Raw genomic sequence first — 12,017 nt, forward strand, 5'->3', positions numbered from 1 at the left:
ACATTTCTTACAATATAAAAAAAATTAAATATTTACATGTACTTTAAATGATACTAATAAAGATACTATAATTTACTTATTAAAATTCTAATTAAAGAAAACCAATCTTTTTTTTTTTTTTTAAATAAAACCTATTAAGAGTAAGATAAAAGTTTAAAATATTAAGATTAGACCTAAAAAGAAATATTTACACTAAAATAGTATAGAATTTGGGTGCGGTCAAAAATTAGGTGTTCACAGCATGCCCCTCTTTGCTTGGAAACATGAAGAGTTTTCAAGCAAAGAAAATGAACAAGGTGACTGATTTTTGACCTCACTATTATTTAAAAAGGAAAAGAAGATAAAAGAAAAAAGTGCGACCGAGCCTTGGTTGTAGGCAGCCTACATATTCCGGGTTATAAGGGAATCAGGTCACGTACAGTTCAAGTGAAAAATGACTGATAGAGTATACTTAGATGGAGAGCCGAGCGAAGTTCCGTCGAGGTTCTGATCCGCGGTTCCTACTATTACATCAAAGTGAAAAGAAAATTACATACTCTTGAAATCTAAGAGTTACAAAATTTCTATCTAAATGCTATCTGGAGTCTTGTCTTGATTCTTGACTTGCTTCCCTCATTGACTTTAAACTGAAACTTGATGCTCTCGATGTAACAAACTATGAAATATTCTCCGAGGCTTGATTCTCGATCAGATGACGAGAAGATGGATCTTGAGACCCTATGTCTTAGCATGCATTATGTCAAAGCTGGTTCGGCTGGTATTGAGATCAAACGTTCCACTTTCTCTGGCGAGAGATGGAATCTTATTTTTTTGCACATCCAATCCGTACTTTGCAAAAACAACCTGCAAATCATCAGAAACAAACAAAACGAACAAAAAAAATTTTCTGCCCCAGTTTGCTCTAGGAAATTTTTGTGAGTTATTGAAAATTCATTAAACTATATTTGCTATTGCAGAATAAAGAAGTAAAAAAAAAACACGTACCCTATGTTAATAAAAAGGAAGGCAACCAGGGGATGTAGTACCCTATGTTGACAATAAGATGAGGCTCGTGGCACTTTGAGATGCTACTAGGGAATGTCGTACCCTATGTTGGCAGAAAGTAAGGCAGCCAGGGGATGTAGTACCCTATTTGGCAATAAGGTGAGGCTCTTGGCACTCTGGGATGCTACTAGGGAATGTCGTACCCTATGTTGGCAGAAAGTAATGCAGACAAGGGATGTAGTACCCTGTTTTGGAAATAAGATGAGGCTCATGGCGTTCTGAGATGCTACTAGGGAATGTTGTACCCTATGTCGGCTGTAAAAATGAGGCTCGTGGCACTCTGGGATGCTACTAGGGAATGTGGTACCCTATGTTGGCAAAAAGTAATGCATCCAGGGGATGTAGTACCCTGTGTTGGTGATAAGATGAGGTTCGTGGCTCTCTGAGATGCTACTAGGGAATGCCGTACCCTATGTAGGCAGAATGTAAAAATGAGGCTCGCGGCACTCTGGGATGCTACTAGGGAATGTTGTACCCTATGTTGGCAAAAAGTAATGCATCCAGGGGATGTAGTACCCTGTGTTGGTGATAAGATGAGGTTCGTGGCTCTCTGAGATGCTACTAGGGAATGTCGTATCCTATGTTGGCACTAAAATGCAACCAGGGGATGTAGTACCCTGTGTTTGGTAGTAAGATGAGGCTCGTGGCATTCTGAGATGCTACTAGGGAATGTCGTACCCTATGTTGGCACTAAAATGCAACCAGGGGATGTAGTACCCTGTGTTTGGCAGTAAGATGAGGCTCGTGGCTCTCTGAGATGCTACTAGGGAATGTCGTACCCTATGTTGGCAATAAGAAATGCAACCAGGGGATGTAGTACCATGTGTTGGCAATAAGATGAGGCTCGTGGCTCTCTGAGATGCTACTAGGGAATGTCGTACCCTATGTTGGCAATAAAATGAGGCTCTTGGCACTCGGAGATGCTACTACGGAATGTCGTACCCTATGTTAGCAATAAAAAATGCAACCAGGGGATGTAGTACCCTATATTGAAGATAGGGTATTGATTCCCTATAATGAAACTAAAAATAACATGATTACATGTATTAGGAGAAAATCAAGGATTTGAGAACTTCACTTGGTGGTGTTCGTCTTTTCACGAACTGTTTCCTAAAATTGTTATGTTCCTGTTCTAAACAAAGAAAGATTTGTTAGTTTTGGTTTGTGGCCTTGATTTCTTGGGCGACTTGACCTTGCGTCTATTACACTTGTTAGAAAAACTGACTCCGTCGATGATTGTACAAGTTGCATGGAGATTCTGTCTTTTCTTTCTGGAGATCTTCTTTCTCAACATCAAAACCTAACCATTTTGCGCCTATCACCATTTGTGTTCATGGTGCAGACAACCTTGCTTCCCAAAAATCTTTTAACTGAGTAACTTTTGTTGACCCTTGGAACATTATTTAGTCCTTCCAGCCTTTTTCTCGTCAAGGAAAATCGCAGATGGCTTTATGTCTTTTCCTATACGGTTTATGCCCAGCAATCTTTGCTTTATATAACGGGGAAACTGTAACCAATTTTGCGGCCTTTTCTTTGCTTTGCTTTGACAAGATTATACTGAAAGGGACTCAAAAAGAGTAATGCGAAAGAAAACAAGAAGGTGACCTAATAGATATTACAACTTAATCAAGAAGTGTCCCTTTCAGAAGAAAAAATAAGAAAGGACTTATCTAGAGGAAATATGCTGACTTCAATGAACATGACATGCACTTTGGACTGGATGCCCGATCCGTTTGAACCGTCTAATTCTCGAAATCTGTTGTAAACTTCACTTTGAAACTGAGTTCTTTGTCTTAACCATGCTTGTGCTAAGATATATGAAGACCTAAATCGATCAATGATGCCCTTTGTGGGTTTTCACCAATTGACCTCTCTCATTTGTCTTTCTCTCAACTCACCATTGCCTTATAATGCTCGTGAGGGTTTTCACCAATAAGACTCTCTCATTTATTTTTCTCTCTTTACAATGACTGAGGCATCACCCGTAGTATACTGACTTAGCATTCTCGAAAGTTGATCAGAAGGTCTTAGCAGGGAAAGGTAAAAAGAAATATTCAACTGAATTACAACTTTTGGACCCATTTTGATGGAACAACCATCGAAAATAAAATAAAACCATGCCCCAGTTTATTTGAATACTGGGTACATGTGGATTTTTGTTTTGGTGTGACCGAACCCCAGAGTGAGGCTGCCTACGTATCCTTTCGGAATCAGGTCGAACGTAGTTCAATGAACATGAACTTGTTTTGATGGTTATTTTTTTTTTTTTTTAAAATTTTTTAAGTACATTGGTTCCAAAAGAGGGAAAAACAAAGAAATATAAACAAGGCTTCAAAGGGATAACTAGGGTTGACCAGTGTTTGGGTAGCGAGAATGATAGCCTTTCGTCATCCCAACCTGAGAATGCTAAATATAAGAATGCCCCAACATAGCCATGTCATACATAGTATCTCTTGACCGCATCTGCGTTGACGGATATATCAGTCACCTTTCCTTCTATATCTACCAAATGTAGAGCTCCTTTTGACAATACTTTCTTGACGAGGTAAGGACCTTGCCAATTCGGTGCGAACTTTCCTTTTGCTTCTTCCTGGTGCGGAAAGATACGTTTCAAAACAAGTTGTCCTACCTCGAATTTTCTTGGGCGCACTTTCTTATTGTAAGCGCGTGCCATTCTTTGTTGGTATAACTGACCAAAACAAACTACCGCCAAACGCTTTTCATCAATCAAATTCAACTGTTCCAATCGGGACTTCACCCATTCAGTGTCCTCAATCCCTGCTTCAACAATGATTCGGAGAGAGGGAATCTCAATTTCAGCAGGTATGACCGCTTCAGTTCCATAAACCAATAAGTAGGGCATTGCGCCAACTGATGTACGGACAGTTGTCCGGTATCCCAAAAGAGCAAAAGGTAGTTTCTCGTGCCATTGTCTAGACCCTTGGATCATCTTCCTAAGAATCTTCTTGATGTTCTTATTTGCAGCTTCAACAGCTCCATTAGCTTTGGGACGGTAAGGAGTAGAATTGCGATGCTCAATTTTAAATTGTTCACATACCTCCTTCATCAGATGACTATTCAAATTAGCAGCATTATCTGTAATAATGGTTTTTGGAATACCGAAACGACAGATAATGTTGGAGTGAACAAAGTCTACTACTGCTTTCTTGGTAACTGCTTTCAATGTAATAGCTTCCACCCATTTGGTGAAGTAATCAATTGCAACCAAGATGAATCTATGCCCATTTGAAGCTTTTGGCTCGATTGGGCCAATGACGTCCATTCCCCAAGCAACAAAAGGCCAAGGAGCCGACATAGGATACAACTCTGAAGGAGGCGAGTGAATCAAATCACTGTGAATCTGACACTGGTGGCACTTGCAAACAAAACAAAAGCAATCTCGTTCCATAGTAAGCCAATAATATCCTGCCCGAAGGATTTTCTTTGCTAGAACATATCCATTCATGTGCGGACCACAAACTCCCGAATGCACCTCCTTCATAATCATTTCAGCTTCTTTGGCATCTACACATCTCAACAAATTCAAATCCAGAGTTCTTTTGTATAGGATTTCCCCACTCAAAAAGAAACCATTAGAGAGTCGCCTAATAGTTCTCTTTTGATCCCTATTAGCATGTTCCGGATATTCTCTTGTTTTCAGAAACTGCTTAATATCACGATACCATGGTTCACCATCTGGTTCTGCTTCAATTGTATTGCAATAACCATGTTGATCCCGAATTTGAATTTCTAATGGGTCAATGTGAGTATTACCCGGATATGGAAGCATTGAGGCCAGGGTGGCCAAGGCATCAGCTAATTCATTGTGAAACCTGGGAATGTACCTGAATTCGATGGACTTGAACCTTTTGCTAAGATCCTCCACACATTGTCTATATGGAATGAGCTTGATGTCTCGAGTCTCCCAATCACCTTGAGCCTGCCGAATAAGCAAATCTGAATCTCCCATCACCAACAATTCATGCACATTTAGGTTTATTGCCATGTTCAGACCCATGATGCAAGCTTCATATTCTGCTGTGTTGTTTGTACAGAAAAAACGAAGTCGCGCCGTGGCAGGGTAATGTTGCCCAGTAGGTGATACCAGAATTGTCCCAATCCCTATGCCTTTGATGTTGACAGCCCCATCAAAGTATAGTTTCCAAATTTGACTGTCATCTTGGACTACTTCTTCAACTAAATTAACCTCTTTATCTGGGAAATATGTGTTCAAAGACTCATACTCATCATCAACCGGGTTTTCTGCCAGATGATCAGCCAAAGCTTGTGCCTTCATGGCAGTGCGAGTGACATAAACAATATCAAACTCTGTGAGCAAGATTTGCCATTTTGCTAATTTGCCAGTTGGCATCGGCTTCTGAAAGATGTACTTCAGGGGATCCATTCGGGATATGAGGTAAGTTGTATAGGCCAAAAGATAATGCCTAAGCTTCTGGGCGACCCAGGTTAAAGCGCAACATGTTCTTTCCAAAAGAGTGTATTTGGCCTCATAAGTGGTGAACTTTTTGCTCAAATAATATATTTCTTGTTCCCTTTTGCCTGTGGCATCATGTTGACCCAGAACACAACCAAAGGAACTATCCATTACTGACAGATATAAAAACAGAGGCCTATCAGGTTCCGGCGGGACCAAAACAGGGGGATTTGACAAATATTCCTTGATCTTATCAAAAGCTTCTTGGCACTCATCTGTCCACTTGATAGCGGCGTTCTTTTTCAACAACTTAAAAATAGGCTCACATGTGGTTGTAAGCTGCGAGATGAACCTGCTAATGTAATTCAACCTCCCGAGTAAACTCATGACTTCTGTTTTGTTCTTCGGGGGAGGCATCTCTCGAATGGTCTTTATCTTGGAGGGATCTAACTCAATGCCTCTTCGACTAACTATAAAACCCAAAAGCTTCCCAGAAGGAACTCCAAATGCACATTTGGCTGGATTGAGTTTGAGATTGTACCTTCGTAGCCTTTCAAAGAACCTTTTCAAGTCTTGCACATGGTAAGCTTGTGTTCTCGACTTAATGATCACATCATCAACGTACACTTCAATCTCTTTATGCATCATGTCATGGAATATGGTAGTCATGGCTCTCATGTAAGTTGCCCCTGCATTCTTCAAACCGAATGGCATGACCCTATAATAATAAGTTCCCCATGGAGTTGTGAAGGCGGTCTTTTCTGCATCTTCTTTATCCATCAGAATTTGGTGATATCCGGCATAACAATCCACAAAAGATTGGATTTCATGTTTAGCACAATTATCAACAAGGATATGAATGTTGGGTAAGGGAAAGTTGTCCTTTGGTCTTGCTTTGTTTAAATCCCTATAGTCAACACAAACTCTGATTTTCCCATCCTTCTTTAGCACTGGCACAACATTTGCTAACCATGTAGTGTATCGGACGACCCTGATCACATTTGCACTTAGTTGCTTCGTGATTTCTTCTTTAATCTTATCACTCATGTCTGTCTTAAACTTCCTTTGTTTTTGCTGGATTGGTGCAAAATTAGAATGTGTGGGAAGCTTATGGACCACTAGATCGGCACTCAAACCCGGCATGTCATCATACGACCAAGCAAATACATCTCTGTACTCGAACAAAACTTGAATTATGGCATCTCTCATCTTTTGTTCAGTATGAATGCTTATTTTTGTTTCTCTGGTTTCTTCAGGGCTTCCCAGGTTAATTGCCTCAGTTTCATTTAAGTTAGGCTTAGGCTTATTCTCAAATTGATCCAATTGCCTTTTCATTTCTCTAAAAGCCTCATCTTCGTCATACTCAACTTCTTGATTCATTATTTTGAGATTAGACAGCTTTTTAAGATCTGGGCATGAATTCCGCATGCATGTCATATTTTTAAAGCCAGCATTATCGAAACTAAAAATGATAAAAAAAATAACAAAAATTAGGGAAATAAAAAGATAGAATTTTACTACGAAAATGGAACTTCATTTCATTGAATTTGAAAGGATAGAAGGGTTAACATCACATCTGGATTACAACCCTTAAAATAATCCAAATACAGAAAAAACAACAAAACAGGCTACCAAGACTCCTTTCTGATGGGAAGAGGAGTTGCTTCCCAGTTGCTGAGCGAGGTATCTGGACCAATCAGTTGAACACTTGCACGTCTAGGGCCCTCCCCAACTTGAACCATATTGATCTCATAGAACATCTCCTTGAGACCCTGGCAAACTCCGTCAATGTCATCCTGAGTAGAAGGATTTTGGACTTCTTCAAATTGTGGCTTGACAAAAGAGTAGGCAATGTGAGGGATTGGTTTGGACAGATTCCAACCATTCTTTTTGCGGGCCTTGGCTCTGTCTATGTCAGCTGATGTTGGTTTAAAGCCCAAGCCAAAGGTATTTTTCTTCGAAAATGGAGCAATGGGGTTCACAATTCCTTGCAGAGAGGATCCCAATCCTTTTCCTGGTTCATAGCCGTTCCTCAACATCAGCGAAGCTACCATCATAGATGTGGCTGAAAGACGGGGATGCAGAATTGGTTTTCCTTCTTCCACTTGGTCCACCTCAATCACCTCAAATGCTTGATATATGATGGATTCACATCCTTCGTTGGCCTCTATATATGGAATGGACGGGTCTTTATAGACGGATGAGTCGTCCTCCCCATGAACAATAATTTCTTGCCCGTCACACTCAAATTTGACCATTTGATGTAGGGTGGATGGTACAGCTCTGGCCATATGGATCCACGGCCTTCCCAAAAGAAAATTATAGGAAGTTTCCATATCTAACACTTGAAAGACAATGTTAAAATCAACCGGGCCGATTGTCATGGTGAGTTCGATTTCCCCAATAGTGTCTCTTTTTGAACCATCAAAAGCTCTGATGCTGACATTACTGGTTCGAATTCTGTTATTGTCGATGTTCAGCTGTTGTAGAGTAGAAAGAGGACACACATCTACACTTGAGCCTCCGTCAATCATGACTCCTTTTACGTAGTGCCCTTCACATTTGACCATAAGATGCAAAGCTCTATTGTGGCCACACCCTTCCTCAGGCAAATCATCATCGCTGAAAGTAATTCTATTTACTTCAAAGAATCTTTCAGCCATTTTTTCTAGCTGATTCACCGTTGTCTTTTCTGAGACATATGCCTCGTTCAGAGTTTTGATCAACACACGACGATGCTCTTCTGAATGCAAAAGCAGAGATAACAAAGATATCTGAGCAGGAGTTTTCCTTAGTTTGTCAATGATTGAGTAGTCTTGCAATTTCATCTTCTTAAAGAATTCCTCCGCTTCTTTTTCTGCAACGGGTTCTTTCACTGGCAAGTGACTTTCCCTGGCTTGCTTAGCTTTTCTCAATTCCTCTGGTGAATAACACCTTCCAGAGCGGGTCAAGCCCCCTATTTCACCTGTTTCTTCAACTATCTCTTTTCCTTTGTATGTCATAACAGTCTTGTTATAATTCCAAGGAATAGCTTTTGTGTTTGTCACTAGGAGTTGGGCAACAGGTCGAATCACGACTGGCTCTGTTATATTCCTCAAACCATTATTCGGAATGATCTTTTGAATGCCTCCGGGGATGTAAAGTTTTGGCCCACCCAATTGAACCTCAACCTTTTTTGTGCTTCCAGGAACATAGAGAATCGTTTTTTCAGAACATGCCAAGTTCAAACTAGAATTCGCACCTTTTACCATCAATGGTGCCAATTGCGGCGGGCTCACTATCACTTTTGGTTCTGGCCCTATGGTTCTAAAAACCACCTCTGTCTTGCCAGACTGCTTATAATCCCGATCATCACAAATTATCCCAATAAAATGTGTATTATCATGAGTTGGGAGCGGATTGTTTGTGATATTAGGAGTATCCTCATTGTTTGTTACCACAATTGCCTTTGCTTCAATCAAATTTTCAATGGCTTTCTTTAATGTCCAACAGTTTTCAGTACTATGCCCTTGGGTGTTAGAGTGATACTCACATCTTGCATTTGAGTCAAAACCTTTTGAATTTGGATTCACATAACGCGGCATAATAGGTTCAATCAACTTCAACTGCATCAACTTTCGAAATAGGCATGTATACGATTCTCCAATTGGGGTGAACTCTTTCTTTGGCTCCTGTTCTCTCACATATTCTTGTCGGGGACGAGGATTATATGGTGCCTGAAAATTCGGTCGGAGTTGACGGGAGCCTTGTGGAATCGGTGCCCGCCATTGTTGGTGATTGGGAGGCCTAGCATAAGCCTGAGCATTAAACACTGTGTATTGTTGCAGGGGAACTGAGTATCGGGGACCTTGAGGCGGATAATAATGTTGAAGAGAATTGGATAGTCCTTGTTGGAATTGCACGTAAGAAGGAGCTATTCCTCTTTGAACTCCCCCGAACCCAGATGCCATCATGGATCCTTCCTCCTTCTTTTTCCGATTTCCGAAATTGCCTGACCCGCTTTGTATTGCTTGTGTGGTTGCCTTAAGGGCTGCCTGACTCACAATTTTGCCTGACTTCATGCCATTCTCAACTATTTCACCAATCTTAATCGCCTCAGCAAAAGGTTTACCGATGGCAGCCAACATGTAATGGAGGTAATCTGGATCCTGAGCTTGGAGAAAATAGTCAATCATTTCTGCCTCTTTCATTGGTGGTTTGACCCTAGCAGCCTGCTCTCTCCACTTGATTGCATATTCTCTGAAGCTTTCTATTGGTTTCTTCTTTATGTTGACGAGAGAGGAGCGGTCTGGCACTATATCAATATTGTACTGAAACTGTTGGACAAAATCTTGAGCCATGTCATTCCAAACGTGCCAGTGAGAGATGTCTTGATCTATGAACCACTCTGAAGCAATTCCTGTCAAACTTTCCCCAAAATAAGCCATGAGCAATTCTTCTTTGCCTCCCGCTCCCCTTAGTTGGTTACAATACCTCTTCAAATGGGCAACGGGATCACCATGCCCATCATACTTGTCAAACTTGGGGGTCTTGAAGCCGGGTGGCAAATGAACATGGGGAAACATGCATAGATCGTTAAACGAAACACTCTTGTGGCCCCCCAAACCCTGTATGTTTCTCATGGTTTGTTCCAAGCTCTTCATTTTTCTGGTCATTTCCTCTTGTTCCATATTCTTTTCGGGCTTTTCGATCTCAATTGGGAACACGTTATGAGGAGTGTGCTTGTAGGAATCTGGAACCTTTAAAGTCAGTTCTGGAGAGTAATGTTGGGCATCATGAGCATCCAGCTGTGGATCATTATTGGACTTTTGAGTAAGAGCCGATTGAGGGACAGTGAAAGTATGGACAATGGGTATAGTAGGTGGGTCATTTCTGAGGGGTGCGATTGGAGGATGTGGAATGGAGGTACTGGGGATAGTGGGAAGGTTAAAGCTCGGACTAAATCCAGGTTGGTACAATGGGTTACTTGTTATGGATATAGGCACTTGAGTGGCAACTGACACATTATGAAGATTGTCCGAAGGCCCTATGGGTAATGAGGGCGGTGCTTGTCCATTCACCCAGGCTTGGTACATCTCTGCCAATTATTGCTTCAACACTCTTACTTCTCCAACCAGTCCTGAACCTTGTTCAACCAAATGTCCATGGACATCATCATTATCTGACTCATTCTCACTGTTGTTTGCCATTCTACTTTTTCCTTTTGATCTCGTGTTGTAAGGGTGAGTCGCCAGTTTAAACCACAAACCAACCACCTCAGTTTTACTTTATCTTTGAAAATGACAAACAACAAACGTGTTAGAGTTAGGCATTTTGCAGACATTAATCACACATTATATGTTATGCACCTAATGCCATTTTCATTTCTAAAATGATCTTGGAAGGCTTTATGTTTCATCCCGGCTTATTGATTTATTGGTTTATTTTCATCTTGAATTTAACGGGTTTTTTTTTTTCATTTTTTTTAGATTAATTATGGTTATGATCGCATCCGATGAGGATTGCCTATGTATCATGACACCGCATGAATCAGACCATTACGTAGTTCAGGGGAAAATAATAATTTTTTATTTTTTTTTTAACAAAACGAAATAATACAATAACAGAAAGGACATTATATTGAAAATGACTTACCAGACTCTGACAAGACTAAAAGACAACAATTTTAAAGATTCAACAATGACTCAAACTAAAACATAACTACTACATAAAAAGTTCTAACAACTACGACTATAATTCAACTCCACAATCTTCTGGCTTTCAAACACTGGAACATCTGCTCATGGTGGGGCTTGCCCTGGTTGACCCCCCAATGTACGGTACATCCTTTCTAACTCTGCTGCAAGATGACGGGCAAAAGTAGGTGCATGCTCCAAAAACTTCTCATAATCCATCCCTTGGCAGTTCACATAACTTTGAGCAGTGTAAACAGCCAAATTATGAACTTGCTCTTTGAAGTACTGGAAATTTTGGTCTCGATCTTGTAACTGCTGCTGGCGAGTGGTGGCTATCTCCCTTATGTGGCCCTCACGATCTAAGGCTGACTCCAACTGAGCCCGAAGTCTAGCCTGCTCGAGTCTCGCCTGAGCCATCTCCCTATCAAAATTTGCATGCTGGTATTCTCTATTGTACCTTCTCATTTCTTCCAATTGTGCATGGAGCTGAGCTTCTGAACGTACCCAGTGGGCCTTCTCTCTCTCGAATTGAGCCCTCTTTTCTTCAAATTGTGTTACTTGGCGATCCTTACTTGATTCGGCCTTCTCATTTAGTTGTACGATCTTTTCATTGGCTTTGTCCAACGACTTTTCAGTCTTTGCCAAGAGGGAATCATAATCTTGCACTTTCTCCATCAGATTGGCAATGGTTCTCTGGTCTTTCCAACTTCTCACTGGCACTTCAGAGGCTTTCTTCATCTGTTGAAGTTGAGCACGAAGGGCTTCATTTTTGCAGATCAGACTCTTCTTTTCCCCTTCGGCTTCTTGTTCTTGCAAGTCTTTCTCAAAATTGAGGTTTCTTAGCCTTTCTTCTAAGACATGAA

General features: G+C 40.8%; 1 protein-coding gene across 1 annotated transcript; it reads right to left on the minus strand.

Moving 5' to 3' along the window:
- Window positions 1-717: 717 nt before the first annotated feature.
- LOC142179808 (uncharacterized) lies at window positions 718-5,062 on the minus strand. Its single transcript, XM_075250684.1, has 3 exons — window positions 4,399-5,062; window positions 3,752-3,876; window positions 718-843 (listed from the first exon to the last, which is right to left on the minus strand). Exons 1-3 carry the CDS (start codon window positions 5,060-5,062, stop codon window positions 718-720), a joined length of 915 nt encoding a protein of 304 aa, XP_075106785.1.
- Between the last annotated feature and the right edge of the window lie 6,955 nt (window positions 5,063-12,017).

Source organism: Nicotiana tabacum, chromosome 4 (assembly GCF_000715075.1).
Source record: "Nicotiana tabacum cultivar K326 chromosome 4, ASM71507v2, whole genome shotgun sequence".
NCBI lineage: Eukaryota > Viridiplantae > Streptophyta > Magnoliopsida > Solanales > Solanaceae > Nicotiana > Nicotiana tabacum.

Coding starts and splice junctions, on each gene's coding strand:
- LOC142179808 (XM_075250684.1), bottom strand. CDS start 5,062: ATGGGTCTGAACATGGCAATAAACCTAAATGTGCATGAATTGTTGGTG. Junction 3,877..4,398: donor CCACCAGTGTCAGATTCACA/GTGATTTGATTC, acceptor ATGGAACTGAAG/CGGTCATACCTGCTGAAATT. Junction 844..3,751: donor TTGATGAAAAGCGTTTGGCG/GTAGTTTGTTTT, acceptor GATGATTTGCAG/GTTGTTTTTGCAAAGTACGG.